We start from the raw sequence: 15,144 nt of genomic DNA on the forward strand, positions 1-15,144 counted from the left end.
GGTTTGTTTACCATTTTAAAAATGTTCTATTTTGATAGAACTACAAAGATAATGCAAAAAAAATAAATAAAAATAAAAAAAGTAATGACCATTTTGTAGAAAAATCTTCATTTTTCTTAGTTCAAAAAATATTTTTTTTTGTTTTTTAATTTTAAATTTGAAAATTTCGTTAAAATAGAACAAATCGTTTGATATTCAGAAATAAAAAAAAGTTTCTATTGGAGGTACCTACCGTTGTTATTGATTTTCAAAAAAAAAAACATTTTTAATAAAAAGATATACATATTTTATGAGCTCTTAAGATTAATATTGCGAAGTAGGAACCTACAGTACAATTTTTAGGTCAGATCATACGTTACCTGTTTCACATTTTCTAACCCAACTTTCATTTTCACTTTAACCGGCACACGGGTGCGAATTTGGCACGTAAAAAATGAAAAAATTACAATTTTTCAAAAAAGTGGGTGCAAAAAAGTCTCTTTATAATAGTGTAAATACAATATTCGAATTCCTCGGAAAATTCTACATCAATCTCATATACGTTTTCTCTATAAAATATGAGACATAAAAAAGTTCTAGCGACATGAAAAAGTAGAAGCCAAATTCGCACCCGTGTGCCTATCACGTCACAAAAAAGAGGTGTGCCTACAGAGGGTTAAATATAAAATAATTAACATCCAATCTATTCATACACAGCAAAAATGGACTATTTTATGCCAAAATCCAAACATTTATCGCAAGTAAATTAGAAAACATTTCATCACAATAAGCAAAACACACAATTGAATGAGAATCAAAAAGAACAAAGCATAATCCATAAAGAAAATAACCACAAGGATTAAACCATTTTAGGTATGAGATACAGGACTTTTGCAGGCAGGTTGGTTATAATAATTTGCTAAAGGGACTTTCAAATCCAGCTCTTACCAAATCATTGTCTTTTCAAGTTTAAGTCGACTTCGAAGTATGGTAACTTAAAAAGGAAAATTAACCAATGTAGTTGTGTACTTTAATCCTATTATACTCTTAGGCTTATAAATTAGCATAATCTTCTTTTGTTCTAATCTTAGTAAAAAGTTATTGACTTTTCTTTAATTGCAATTTAAGAACTTTTTTCTATTTCCTTACACCAAACCACCAAAAATAATAATAATCAAAAACAATGGCAAAAAGAAGAAAAATCCTTTTTTCTGGTGGTAGATTTGGCTACAATGATGAAAGCCAACAATAATAATAAAGGATAATTTCGGTAATAAACATAATAACCATATCAAGCGAGCAAAATCTTAATTTATTGTATACGTTTGTAACTCCTTATAGCCAGTTTCATTTCTGCAAAGTCTACGTTATAATCTGTTTTTGTTGTGTCGACAGTGCGCAACTGCTAACTTTGAATGCATTTCCTCTCGCAGAAAAACAAACGGAAATTTCTGCAAAAGGATTTCGTCCTTTGACAACTTCAGTCAGATGCGGACAATCTTAATGTTTTGGCTAAAATAGAAAATCAGTAGAACTCTAACCGCCGCACGTGCTAGTAGCTAATTCGCTTGATACTAAAAGTCCTTTATCGTTTCATCGAGTGTTTCCCTCTTGAATCTATTTTTAAAAAAATAAACCAAGGCTGAACGTGCTTGTGATTATTTCCTAATTTTTATGTTTACACAAGCCTATTCTTTAATTCTGACTGAAATTTAAGAAAACTCTTTCAATTGTATCCTTGTCGAAAAGAAATAAATTAGATTTTTTTGTTAATCGTTTGAGAGAGACTGAATCGTGAAAGTGAATTAGTGAACCGCTTAGATAACCCTAAAAAAGGATCCACTTTATAACCCAACAAAAAAAAACCAACAAAAACAAAATATGTCCATTAAGATGCCGTCGATTATGGTCTGGGCTGGAACCATGTCCATTCTCTTGCTAATGTCGTCGGCAGCCGCAATACGTTCTGATGATAAGAACATAACAAGACTATTAAATAACCAGGTGATTGTCAGCAGGCAGATAATGTGTGTCCTTGAGAAGAGTCCTTGTGACCAACTTGGCAGGCAATTGAAAGGTAAGTGCGTCCACCTGTGTTTCCACAAAAAAAAAAAAATTATCCTCTTTTTTTTTGTGGGGCGAATATAACTTTTGTTAACTACACATTCAATAAAGATCAACATTTACTAGGATTACACAGGTAGTCTAACGAAATTACCTCATAAGAGGTTTTATTCTTCCATATTATATCCTTATTGTATCCTTCCTAATGAGCACCATTCAATAGTTAAAGGTTTGCTTGTTGCCAAATCCTCTTTGACAGCCAGTATATAGGAGTAGGAGGAGGTAAGGCGATTTTCTTTTTACACTGAGTGTGTGTGTGTGTGTTTGTTTGAACTATAAGGACCAATCAATATAGAACAAGGATTTCTCTGATGCCAGTAGCACAACTTTGAGTGGGTGCGAGACATTAAGCCTTTGTGACTTAATGTCAGCAATATTTTTATCTTTTTGTTTTCATTAAAGTAGAACAAAAGTTTAAGTCCTGCAGGATGTCCAGAAACGAACGAGTGTATTTTTGACCTAAAAGGATTAAAGGTCTTTAACTTGTATGAAATGTGTATAATTTGTCAAAGCATATATAATTTTGCTAATGATAAGTACTTTTGAAAAGCAAAATTTTTGAAATCATTTATGAAGTATGTAAAAAGAGATTGAACAAAATGAAAAGTTTATCTGAAGCCCAAGGGAATATTTGGATTGTCCTTTTTGTAATGAGAATATTAAAGAATTAAGGAGTTTATCTTGTAAGTAACAAAAGTAAATATATAAGACTTTTCTTATTATAAAATTTTCTCTCATGAAATTGCTTATTGAAAGCTTGTAATTTTTGCTTTTCATAATGTTTGAGGTCGGTTCAGTTCATTTATATTTTAGTAATAGCCCAGTCATTTTAGTCATTTTTAAGCCCAATCTGCGGAAAAATTCCTACTGGGCTGAATTTTGGTATACAGCTTAATGACGGCTTTGTTATGAAGATGTGAAAAATCGACATTGATATCGTGTCCGCGTTAAGAGTTATAGGGGTCAAAAGGTCACAAAAACTGGGTTTTCACGTTTTTCAGCAAAACGGTTAGTCTTATCAAAAAATATTCAATGCAAGAATTGTAGACCAGATTATTAAATATAAAAAGTGTCATGACACTTTTTTTTCTAAGACCCACCGTTTCTTAGGTATAACGATTCAAAAAGTTGAAGTTTAGTTGTAATCGTCATAATCCTATTCCTGAAAAAAAAACTCCTAACTGAAAAGTTCCTGAAATTTCATTATTTTTTTAGCTTGAATTTCGTTCCTCAACTGTTAAGAATATGGGGAAACCAAAAAAAAAAATGGAAATTTTCGCCATTTTTCCGATTGGGGCCCTTCTCCCGAAACCATTTCCCTGGGAATTTTTGTTTAGAATATGTCTGAAAATACACAGGGTGTGCAATAGAGAATGGACAACCCTAAAACGGCTTATAGCTACACTTATGATTGTTCTAAAAACAGATAGAAAAAAGTTCTATCGCAACCAGTTCATAAAATATGGACTTTTTTTCGTTCAGTGTATTTTAAATTTTATCATCTTATGTTTTCGTTCACTACAACCACGAATGAATGAATTTTATTTATTTCTTTTTTTTTATAATTTTCTACAATAATTGGATGAGTACATAAACACTTTAAAAATTTCATAGCTATTGTACATTTTGCATCAAAAAACAGATTTCAAAATTTTTTTTACGAAAATGTGCAATAGCTATGAAATTTTTAAAGTGTTTATGTACTCATCCAATTATTGTAGAAAATTATAAAAAAAAAGAAATAAATAAAATTCATTCATTCGTGGTTGTAGTGAACGAAAACATAAGATGATAAAATTTAAAATACACTGAACGAAAAAAAGTCCATATTTTATGAACTGGTTGCGATAGAACTTTTTTCTATCTGTTTTTAGAACAATCATAAGTGTAGCTATAAGCCGTTTTAGGGTTGTCCATTCTCTATTGCACACCCTGTATATTTTCAGACATATTCTAAACAAAAATTCCCAGGGAAATGGTTTCGGGAGAAGGGCCCCAATCGGAAAAATGGCGAAAATTTCCATTTTTTTTGGTTTCGCCATATTCTTAACAGTTGAGGAACGAAATTCAAGCTAAAAAAATAATGAAATTTCAGGAACTTTTCAGTTAGGAGTTTTTTTTTCAGGAATAGGATTATGATGATTACAACTAAACTTCAACTTTTTGAATCGTTATACCTAAGAAACGGTGGGTCTTAGAAAAAAAAGTGTCATGACACTTTTTATATTTAATAATCTGGTCTACAATTCTTGCATTGAATATTTTTTGATAAGACTAACCGTTTTGCTGAAAATCGTGAAAACCCAGTTTTTGTGACCTTTTGACCCCTATAACTCTTAACGCGGACACGATATCAATGTCGATTTTTCACATCTTCATAACAAAGCCGTCATTAAGCTGTATACCAAAATTCAGCCCAGTAGGAATTTTTCCGCAGATAAAACCTAAAATTACTGGACTATAAGTGTGAAATGCGTTTGAGGATTTTTATTATTTAAATTGTTGACCTAAAGTGTGATAAAACCAAAAAAGGGGTTACTAATTTCACTCAATATTCAGTTAAGTGTTTTTAAAGCAAGATAATGTTAGGACTGTGGTTAAGGAAAAGTTCCTTTGGGTTAAACACGGAATGTCTTAAAAAACAATTTTAAATGGAGTTGAATATATTTTTAAATCTTTTTATATACAAATTTGGAAACAAAATTAAAAGAATTTGAGGTCTAAAAAATTCGCAACTTGATTTTTTTCATATAAATGCATTTTTGAAAAAAATAGTAAGAGTCGTTTTTTTTTAAGTTTTATTTTTAATTTTCTTTTATAGTTATTATTAATGAACATCTAAAACCAAAATTTCAAAAAATAAAAATTCCGTTTTCGAAAAACAGATTTAAAAAATTTTTTTTTTGTGAAATTTTTTTTTTCTATTTAATGGTAGTTTAATGAGTTTCGAAAAAAAGTCAAAGATAAACAATGTCTCAAAAATAAAAATATTTTTTTGTAACAAAACAAACTATAACATTGAATTTAATCTAAGGCCAAATAGTAAAAGTTGTTAGTAATTTGATGGATATTAAAAAAAATATTAATTGCTCACATTTTGCATTGATTTTTTTTTTTCAATGCAAAAGTTTTTTTTAATGCAATAACATTTTTTTTAATGCAAATATTCTTTTTTAAGAAATTTTTTTTTATTTGCAATAAGGATTATTTTTTTTTAATTTAAAATTGATTTTTTTAAATGATATATATTTAAAACCTTGCTTTCAAGTATCGAGGTTAAAAAATAATGACTATATTTTTAAGGATTTTTTTCATTAAATACAATTACACGATAATTCTATACCTACATAAACTGAACTATATTTTAAACTTAAAAAATTTGAGGTGAAATTCCAAAACAATATCACTTACCACTTTCAATATCTTATCAATAAGATACAAAAATCGTAAGAAAATGCAAAAAATTATCTTTTGTTCAAACCAAATTAATCAAATAAATTGATTTAGAACTTGGAAAATAGTATTTAAGTAAAAAAAACATACTTCCATACAAAAAAAAAATTGCTCAAAATTTTTATAAATAGTACCTAGTTTTTAAAAGTTTTTGCCGGATTAAGGATTGTTCATCAAATAAGATCCTACAATGGATTTTCTAAAGGAAAATAATAAATTTCCTCCTTCTATCTCTTTTTTCTGTCTACTTTAACATCAATAGAAAATTTCTTGTTTTACTCACAAATTTACCTTATACCTTGCAGTTTTCATGATAAATTTCTTACCTATTTGATCAATTTGAGATGTCGCATTTAATATCGTCCCATCATTTTAAATCTGAAAAAAAGTAATTACTATATACTTACATTGTCTACTATTGTGTCATCATGAATTTCCCTTATTTTAAACATCTTTCATTTTTTTTTTCCTATGACGAAGGATTCCCCAGGACTCTCATTTGCAAACAATATACTGACAATATCATGACGGACATTACCCTAGGGTAATTTGGTAGCAAAGTAATTGGATTCACAATATAATTTATTTTACTTCCCGAGAAATATGTAGATATTCTGAGAACAATAATGATGACAACAAATTAACTCATCTGTCCTTTGCGTGGTACCTAGAACGAGTCTTTTAATATAAATTGAGCAACAAATAGGTGGTGATGTCAAGTTGGATTATAAACCCATTTTTACGCAATTAAACTGCAAATTTAATAAAAAAAAAAAAAGAGTGTGTGTACACATGTACACTCGACTGAAGTTATACTTCTCATTCAGTATACATATATAAATGAATTTCATTTGATATTTTTAATTTCTATTATTAAATTAATTAATCCACACTTCGTTTTATCATAAAAAAAAAATTCCGGTAGAATCCGGTTTTTCGACTTTTTTCAAAATTCCGAGAAAATCGGTTTTGAAAGTTGGGGTAAATTTTTTTTTTCGAAAAATTCCCGAATCTTTAAACGCTCCTGGAAGCTAAACCGCTTTAGAGCAATTTTTGGGAGTGATGCCAAATGATAGCTTGTGTCATGGGCCTACGCTTTGCACATTATCAGATTTTTAAAAAATCGCCTTCCATGTTAAACCACCACATCATGCCTTTTTTTTCAGAATCGCGCCTATTTTTTTTTACTTTTAAGTTCTCCCGGTTTGAGAACGCGTGGACCTACAGGAATGGGAGTTGTACCCAAATGTAGGTTAGAGTCCCCGCTATCTTTTGGCATCAAAAATTTTATTTTCATTTTCTTCAAAATTCCGCGATATAGGCGTTGGAACGCTTTGATCTAGAGACAGGGGAGTGGTGCCATATGAAAGCTTATATTCTCAGCTAGACGATAGTGGTATAATCCGGTTTTTCGATTTTTTTTTTAAAATTCCGAGAAAATCGCGTTTGAAAGTTGGGGTAAAATTTTTTTTCGAAAAATCCCCGAATCTTTGAACGCTCCTGGAAGCTAAACCGCTTGAGAGCAATTTTTGGGAGTGATGCCAAATGATAGCTTGTGTCATGGGCCTACGCTTTGCAAATTGTCAGATTTTTAAAAAATCGCCTTCCATGTTAAACCGCCACATCATGCCTATTTTTTCAGAATCGTGCCTATTTTTTTTTTTACTTTTAAGTTCTCCCGGTTTGAGAACGCGTGGACCTACAGGAATGGGAGTTGTACCCAAATGTAGGTTAGAGTCCCCGCTATCTTTTGGCATCAAAAATTTTATTTTCATTTTCTTCAAAATTCCGCGATATAGGCGTTGGAACGCTTTGATCTAGAGACAGGGGAGTGGTGCCATATGAAAGCTTATATTCTCAGCTAGCCGATAGTGGTATAATCCGGTTTTTCGATTTTTTTCAAAATTCCGAGAAAATCGCGTTTGAAAGTTGGGGTAAAATTTTTTTTCGAAAAATCCCCGAATCTTTGAACGCTCCTGGAAGCTAAACCGCTTGAGAGCAATTTTTGGGAGTGATGCCCAATGATAGCTTGTGTCATGGGCCTACGCTTTGCACATTGTCAGATTTTTAAAAAATCATCTTCCATGTTAAACCGCCACATCATACCTATTTTTTCAGAATCGGGCTTAACTTTTTTTTTACCTTTAAGTTCACCCGGTTTGAGAACGCGTGCACCTACAGGGATGGGAGTTGTACCCAAATGTAGGTTAGAGTCCTCGCTACCTTTTGGCATCAAAAAAATTTTTTTCATTTTCTTCAAAATTCCGAGATATAGGCGTTGGAAGTTGGGGCGCTCACTTTCAGCTCAGCTCACTTTCAGCTCAGCTCAAATGAGCTTAGCTATGGTACCTAGCTCAAATTTGAGCTGAGCTGTGAGCTGAGCTGAAATGTGAGCTTTTTGCAACCATGGCAACTTGCCACATGGAAATTACCACATGCAACTTGCCACACGCAACTTGCCACATGCAACTTGCCACACGCAACTTGCCACATACAACTTGCCACATGCAACTTGCCACATACGACTTGCCACATGCAACTTGCCACATGAAACATGTAACTTGCAACGTGTTGTGTGTTTTATGTTTGCCGTACTACGGCGTACTGCATTTTTAAATACTAAAGTACTGCCTACTCTAAAGGTGAAACGACAGCCCTGCTACCCAGGGTGATCGCGTCATAATCCCTTTGACATTCTTGTCAAAAAGTAAATTTTCATACCCACCCTCCCATAAGAAGTATAACTTCAAAAATGACAGTATATTTTAATAAGACAAAACTATATAAAAAAAAAATTTATTCGTTACCGACAAAAATGAAGAAAATATATTGATTATATCCAAAACAGATCCCTGGGCGCTTAAATAAATTACCAGTTTCCCATTTTTTTTTTTTTTTATTTTTTTTGGATTTTCAATAATATTGTTGCTTGTTGATTTTTAAAGGTTAAAAATAGGGATTACTCATTTTGACAAACGATATAGATTAAATTTGAAGAACATATTAAAAAGATTACCGAAATGAACCCGAAATCCCAAAAATGTTTAAAAACAGAACTCTTGAAAAAATCGACTTAATTAACCATAAAATTCAATTTAAACTTTAAGAAAAAGATTAAAAGATATGAAAAAATATGTAGGTTTGTATTAAACATTTGATGTTTCCAAGAGAAATCAGTTTCACAAAGGTCAACGACTTAAATTAAACTTTTCTATTTCATTAATTTTTCATATATACATCATCCCTGTAATTCAAGATAAAAAAAAAACCTTTATGACCATCTTTTGCACCTATACAACAAAATGTCTACAGATACAAACAACATCCAAAAAGTATAAAGTTACACAAAGGTTGCTGGAAAATTTCACTTAATTTAAGAGTTTTATCAACAATATGACATCGAAAATTGAAATCAAAATGGCAAACAAGAGATAATCTTTTTCGACTTGAATTTTAGTTTTGTACGGACAACTTTTTCGTTTTGAAACAAATCGTTTCAAAACGAAGAAGATAAATTTGATTAAATACTTAAATAAAAGTTTTTTTTTTAATACAAACAAATTCACACAAAAGCTAATTGTATACTTACACTCGTTCTCTAAATTGGTACTCTGGGGATTAGCTTTCAAAAGTTTATAGTTCATACCAACTTTTTAAAAAATAATTGCGTTTCAGTGTCCACAGCTTTGTGCCCTTTTCATCGTTTTATATCTTCTTATGGGAGTAAGACCACTGTGTCTCTGTGTTACTATCAATAGAACTGACAAACATTCAGTGTGTTCAACTGGGTTTTGCTTTTTGTCTTTGAAAATATGAATTTTTAAATTCACTCTACCATAGGCGTACATATTGAACAGTGCCGGGGCCCCAGGCAAGACTCAATATTTGGGGGTTCTTTTCTCTTTGTTTTTCTATTGAAAAAATGCATCGATTTTTTATTTTTGTATATTTTGTTAAGTGTTTAAAATTTAACAGATCAGATACTTAAGTAACAATTTCGCTCCCGAATTTTGAATTCAAAGGCACGTTGCAAAATCAGAACCGCTATAATTCTTCTTGGGTAATTCTCTCTACTTTTTTTTTTTTTTAAGTGTCTTTAAAGGCGCAACGAAAAAAAATTTCCATAAAGGGTGTCCCGGAATGAGATAAGATGATTTGGGAGATGATTCTTGGGTATACCTATTCTAAGAAAAAAATTGTTTTACAGTAACTCATATCTGCAAAGTTGATACCCTTTAGCGATGTTTTAAGAAAACGCTTACTTTGGTATGCCTTTACTCATGTAAATGTTTCGGATTTGATGCGACGCACAATGGGGCAAAACTAAAAAAGCTGACATTTAATCAAATCATAAAGTTAAGCTTTGTTTTGAATAACCCAACTATTTATCTTGAAATATAATAGAGAATTAGAAATGAGCGAGAAAAAATTAATTGAAGCCACGTGTAATTCAGGAGATTGTTTCAAAGGAAGAGAAAGATCACTTTTGGGTAGAATTTTTACGACTTTTTATCATTTTGGGTTGTTTTAATAAGTTGTGTACCTACTGTTTATTATTTTTGACTTGTACTAATAAATTTTATTTTTATGAAAAATATGCATTCAAAATATTTTAATTCGTAGTCAAAAAACCTGAAAATAATGTGTTTTCAGCTCTCTTCTGAAAGCCTTAGTAATTTAGTTACGTTCGCCGTAAAACGCCAATAAGTTCTATATGTCATTTTGTTCTGCGTTTTGTCTAGTTTTAGAATATGAAAAGTTTTCTTGCTACTTTTTGCTACCCTGTGTGAATTGTTAATTTTTAGTTGGTGACGTCATTTTCTATAAATGCAATTTTTTAGTTAAAATTAAGAGTGATACAATCATTAAATTCGTTCATTTATTAAATGCGTATTTATGTAGGTATAGTAAAATTAAAAAAAAGTCATTGAATAAATTTATTTAAAAAAAAAATAGTAATAAAATAATAAAAAAAAAAATACAAAATTTCAAAAGTAGCAATATTTTATAAAAGTCATTCAAAGTTTAAATTAAACTGATTGAGGATTTTCCGAAAAATTTCAAAAATCTTAAAAAAGTGTTTGGGTGGTAACCCTAAAAATGGGCGTGGCCATTCGAAATTTTGGCTATGAACTAACATTTGTATAAGTAAGATTTTTTCCAAATTTCAAGTGTCCAGCTCTTTTGGTTGATTTAATGCCACCTTTTTGCCATTTTGCCCCATTGTGCGGCGTAAAGCGTAACATAAATTTTTGATCATGGTCGAGTCTGTGGTTCGACGGTGCGGTTAAAGTCGGTGGTTCGGCTCTCAAAAAGCCATGAGGAGATGGTTCGGCGGGAGTCCAATTTTACTCGGATAAATGATTATAGGTACAAAAAATATCAAAAACGGTTAGATATATCTTGGCTTAAATTAAAGATATCGGGTTAGTTTTTATAAAAAAGCATAAAAAGTCACACACAAAAAATGCACTAAGTACTCTCTCAGTTATCGAATATAGGAGTGCTATTGGAGTGCAAAGTGGACTCCTTTTGAATATCTTCCACAAGAATTAATAGTCCTATGAATAGATAGATAGATTCTTTATTTGTTTTGTCACCATATACGGTTCATCAATAGTCCTATATTATTATGCAATAAGTATTCTGTGGTAGACTTATAGGAACAAATAACACTATTGGCTCTTGATAAGAACATTTATCGGAGTATTAGAACTTACTTCTTTTTGGTGTAATAGAACTTTTTGACATAATTTTTCACTGGTAAAATTAGTCATGGCAGGAAGCTTTTTTGGACCATTATAAAAGCAAATTCGTTCATCTCATAGAAATAGGATTCTAAATTAAGGTGGGTTGTTTTTGAGTTTTTTCGAATTTTAAATCGTAATAGCGCGGAGAGGTTGTGAATGGTAAAGACTAAGAAGGGGTTGAAAAATAATCAAAATCATTTAATATCTTCAATCCGCGCATCGGCTCTAAAGCTTAAAAAAATATTTAAAAAATGGTATTTTTACAAAAAAAATTTAAACACGCTAACATCTTTTTTTATAATAAAAAAGCTTTGGACAACCTTTATATTAGCTAAATATTAAGTAGAAAAAAAAAATGTTCAAATTGGGTAAGGACTTCCGGTCACACATTCGTTTTGAAATTTGTCGAAATATGGAAAAATTCCTATTTTTACGAATTTTGGTAAATTATTATTTTTACCAAATTTGAAGTAAAAATGAAGTTTACATAATCAGTGAATGCTACATATGAACTCGTTAAAGATTTGAAAATCTGTCGGTCAAGAGGAATTTGACTATGTATCATTCTCCTCGTCTCACAGTGGTGCTTTATGGCGTCAAAAATCATTTACACGGCTATTTCTTGACGAAAAGTCATAAAATTTGGGACACTGAATCATATTAGTATGAGAAATACGAAAAATCTTCCAACTTTTATTATTTCAAAATGGTGGTTCCAAAATGGCGGACAGAGTAAGCGTTTATAGAATTTTCTTTTACAAAACTGAATACAAGCTTGAAATTTAGCTAAATTGATGTCAAAAAGATTTTCGCTCTTGGATTTGTTTAGAACGTTCATATTCAATGAAAAACAAAATTTAAAACAAAGACCATAACGTACCAAAGTAGTAACACAAATGTGTAGGTACCTTAATCAATTTGCAAACCAGACATCGCTCAAAACTCATCTCACTCCATTTTACCAAACTATCAATGTCACACCAGCTCATTATTTAATAAGTGTAATAACAAAACGTTGTTCGATTAATTTTATATAAACTTCTGTTTCAATTGAGTTTAGTGTTATATTTACCAAATTCACATTCAGATTCTATTCTTTGATATTGACAGTTCCATTAACATGTTTCCTCTAATCAAAACATTTTTAAACTTGGCATACAAAAAAAAAAAAAAAAAAACAAACAGAAATTCTTTGAAAATGGATGTGAAAACAGAGAAGGGTACAGAGATAGAATAGATTGAATTGACATTTAATCAAGATGAACAAGAATTTTCCTTTGCATTTGTCATCAATTTACGGTCTGTATTTTTTTTCTGGCATCTGTTTTTGAATAAAAACATCATGTTTTCTATTCCTTTAATTTAATATTTTATTGAATTTGTTATAATATTGATTTTGCATAGAAATATTTCAAACTAAAATATTGAGTAGGGTTTGGTAAGAAGGATAATAGGAAAAGGATATACCAATGAATTAAAATCGCAAACATACCTAATACTTTTCTCACCAAAAACTACTCCTATACTATGGCGACATATGTGTATCGAAGCTAATTCAAGAACCCTTCATCCTTTTTAACCAAAACAACAACATATACACAAATAAGTAATTACACGAGCCGAGTAATTAATTTTTTAAAAAAGGTCCAAATGACCAACGAAAAAACATAAGACAAATTCTCTTATAACAAGAAACAATGAAAACAACCCCTCTCACTGAGAACTAGTATTCGAATCATAAACAAGGGAAATTTTTTTGAATTTTCGTACGGATTAATGCTTTCTTAAAATTATAATAGCTCGGCTCCCGTGGATCGTAGAAAGCTAATTTTTTTTTTGAATTGTAGATAATTTAAAGGACTACAATAATATTTTATTTTCTTAGCCAATACTCGCACCGTTTGCAAAATAATAAGGCAAGAGTTTGCTAAACAAAAAAACGACTTTGACTTAATATTACTTATTTTTTATTTGTTTCAACAAAAACATTGTGCACTAAATTGATAGAAAATGTTGTAACGAACAATTCATTGCTTTATTTTTTGCCGTAGGACATTCTGAAGTCGAGTTATTCCCAAAAAACGATATTTTTGGGTGTTTTCGCACCGATTCTGCATGCGTTCATTTATATATAGCTCGGCCATCTTTAGTGATAAAGAGCTCATTTTTTCTGTAAAATGCAGGACATGAACAGGGCTACAAAATAGGTTAGAAAAATGTCAATCATGTTATAAGCTTTTTTCGAAATAATGACAAAAATGTGTTTTTTAACAACAGGAATTTGACTTTAAATGGCTGCCATTTTATATTTACTCACTCAAATACAATGAAATTACATACAACGATAGAAAATATTATAAGGAAGAGAATGTATGTTTGTTTTTTGGTCTACAATAATCTGGAGCAAAGATATTAGCTTAGAAGTAAAATATCCCAAAAAATGCATTTTTGTGAATAACTCCGCTAAAAAGAATGATCAGGTGGTGAGAAATTGGGTTTAAGCCTTTTAAATATACCTCTATCGATCCATGAAATAAAAACTGACAGTGCGTCTCATCGCAAGGTGAGGCCCTTTTTTCCGACGCTTTGACTGGAGTACAACCATTGACCACTACAACACATTCTCCCTTGTCATGAACCTAAATTTTCATTTTGTTTCGGAATTTCTTGTTTGATATGTCCAAGAGCTTGACCACATATTTGTGGGACAGCTCCGGACATATTTTCAGTGAATTCCTATAACATACACATTTCTGCTGTTAAAAGGGATGTTTTTGTCATCAAACTTCAAAAAGAAAATCCAAACACTCTTCCTTCATTCAGTTTCATGTCAATCTATTTTACAAATCCGACAAACACAAAACAGAACAACAGAAGTTTAAAATTATGTTTCAGGGTGAGATTTCAATTTGAAAAATTATAATGAAATAGGTCAAAGGGTAAGGGTTTCAAAAATATGTAGGTACTTGCTGTAGAGATTGAGTTATGAAATATTTGAACAATGAACATGTTGATTGTTCATGTCGGTTGTCCATATTCATAGTTAGAATAGAAAAACAATAAAAAATGGTTTCATTTTGAGGAATTATTTAAATTTCATTTATTACCATATAATTTCCTGGATTTAGAGTGAATGTAGAAGAATTTTCCATTTTGGTTTCTATGAAACGTAAAATTCTCAGCAATAAAATTGAAAACCAAACGAAAAAGTAATTCTTTGAATAACTTCAAACAAAAAACACTCAAAGATGTGCAGCATTCCAAAACCCAACAAAGCTCTTTTTTTTTTTTTTGATTTAAAAGAAAAATTCAGGTGGTTTTTCGTGAGATTTCCTAGTTTTCAGGTAAGACAAATGGAAACCAGGAAATGTACCTTTGTTTGCTTTTGATTAAATGGACTTTGAGGGAATCCTATGGAATTTCATTGAGATTTAAGACAAACACTGTTAAACAATCGAACTTGGTGAAAAAAAATTGATTTCTTGAAAATTGAAGAATTTCAATGTCAACTCTTTAGCAAACGTAAAATTGATAAATGCATCTATTTGTTTAAATTATGTAGATAAATCGATACTTCTTATTTTTCTAATAAATAGGATAAGAATGCTTGCTATGATCAAGGAATAATAAATGAAAAAAAAAATAAATAATAATAACCGGGTTAAAATTTTCAACTCTGAGTATTTTTCTGATATAGCTAAAATTGTTTGCAGAAAAAAAAAACTAATTTCACTCGAAACAGTGTTCATATCAATTAGGAAATTTTGACCCGCACAGTTTTTTTCTTTATTTTTCCCAAATCTTTCGTTAATATTTTTTTGAAGGATGTGTAGTCTTA

General features: G+C 30.5%; 1 protein-coding gene across 1 annotated transcript in view; it reads left to right on the forward strand.

Moving 5' to 3' along the window:
- Positions 1 to 1,427: 1,427 nt before the first annotated feature.
- The window catches only part of LOC129916731 (uncharacterized), a 44,182-nt gene continuing 30,465 nt past the window's right edge, over positions 1,428 to 15,144 (forward strand). Inside the window, exon 1 of the mRNA XM_055996842.1 lies at positions 1,428 to 2,056. Coding sequence (XP_055852817.1) covers positions 1,861 to 2,056 — 196 coding nt within the window. The 5' untranslated portion in view covers positions 1,428 to 1,860. The remainder of the gene's footprint in view (positions 2,057 to 15,144) is intronic.

The sequence above is a fragment of the Episyrphus balteatus genome, chromosome 1 (assembly GCF_945859705.1).
Source record: "Episyrphus balteatus chromosome 1, idEpiBalt1.1, whole genome shotgun sequence".
NCBI lineage: Eukaryota > Metazoa > Arthropoda > Insecta > Diptera > Syrphidae > Episyrphus > Episyrphus balteatus.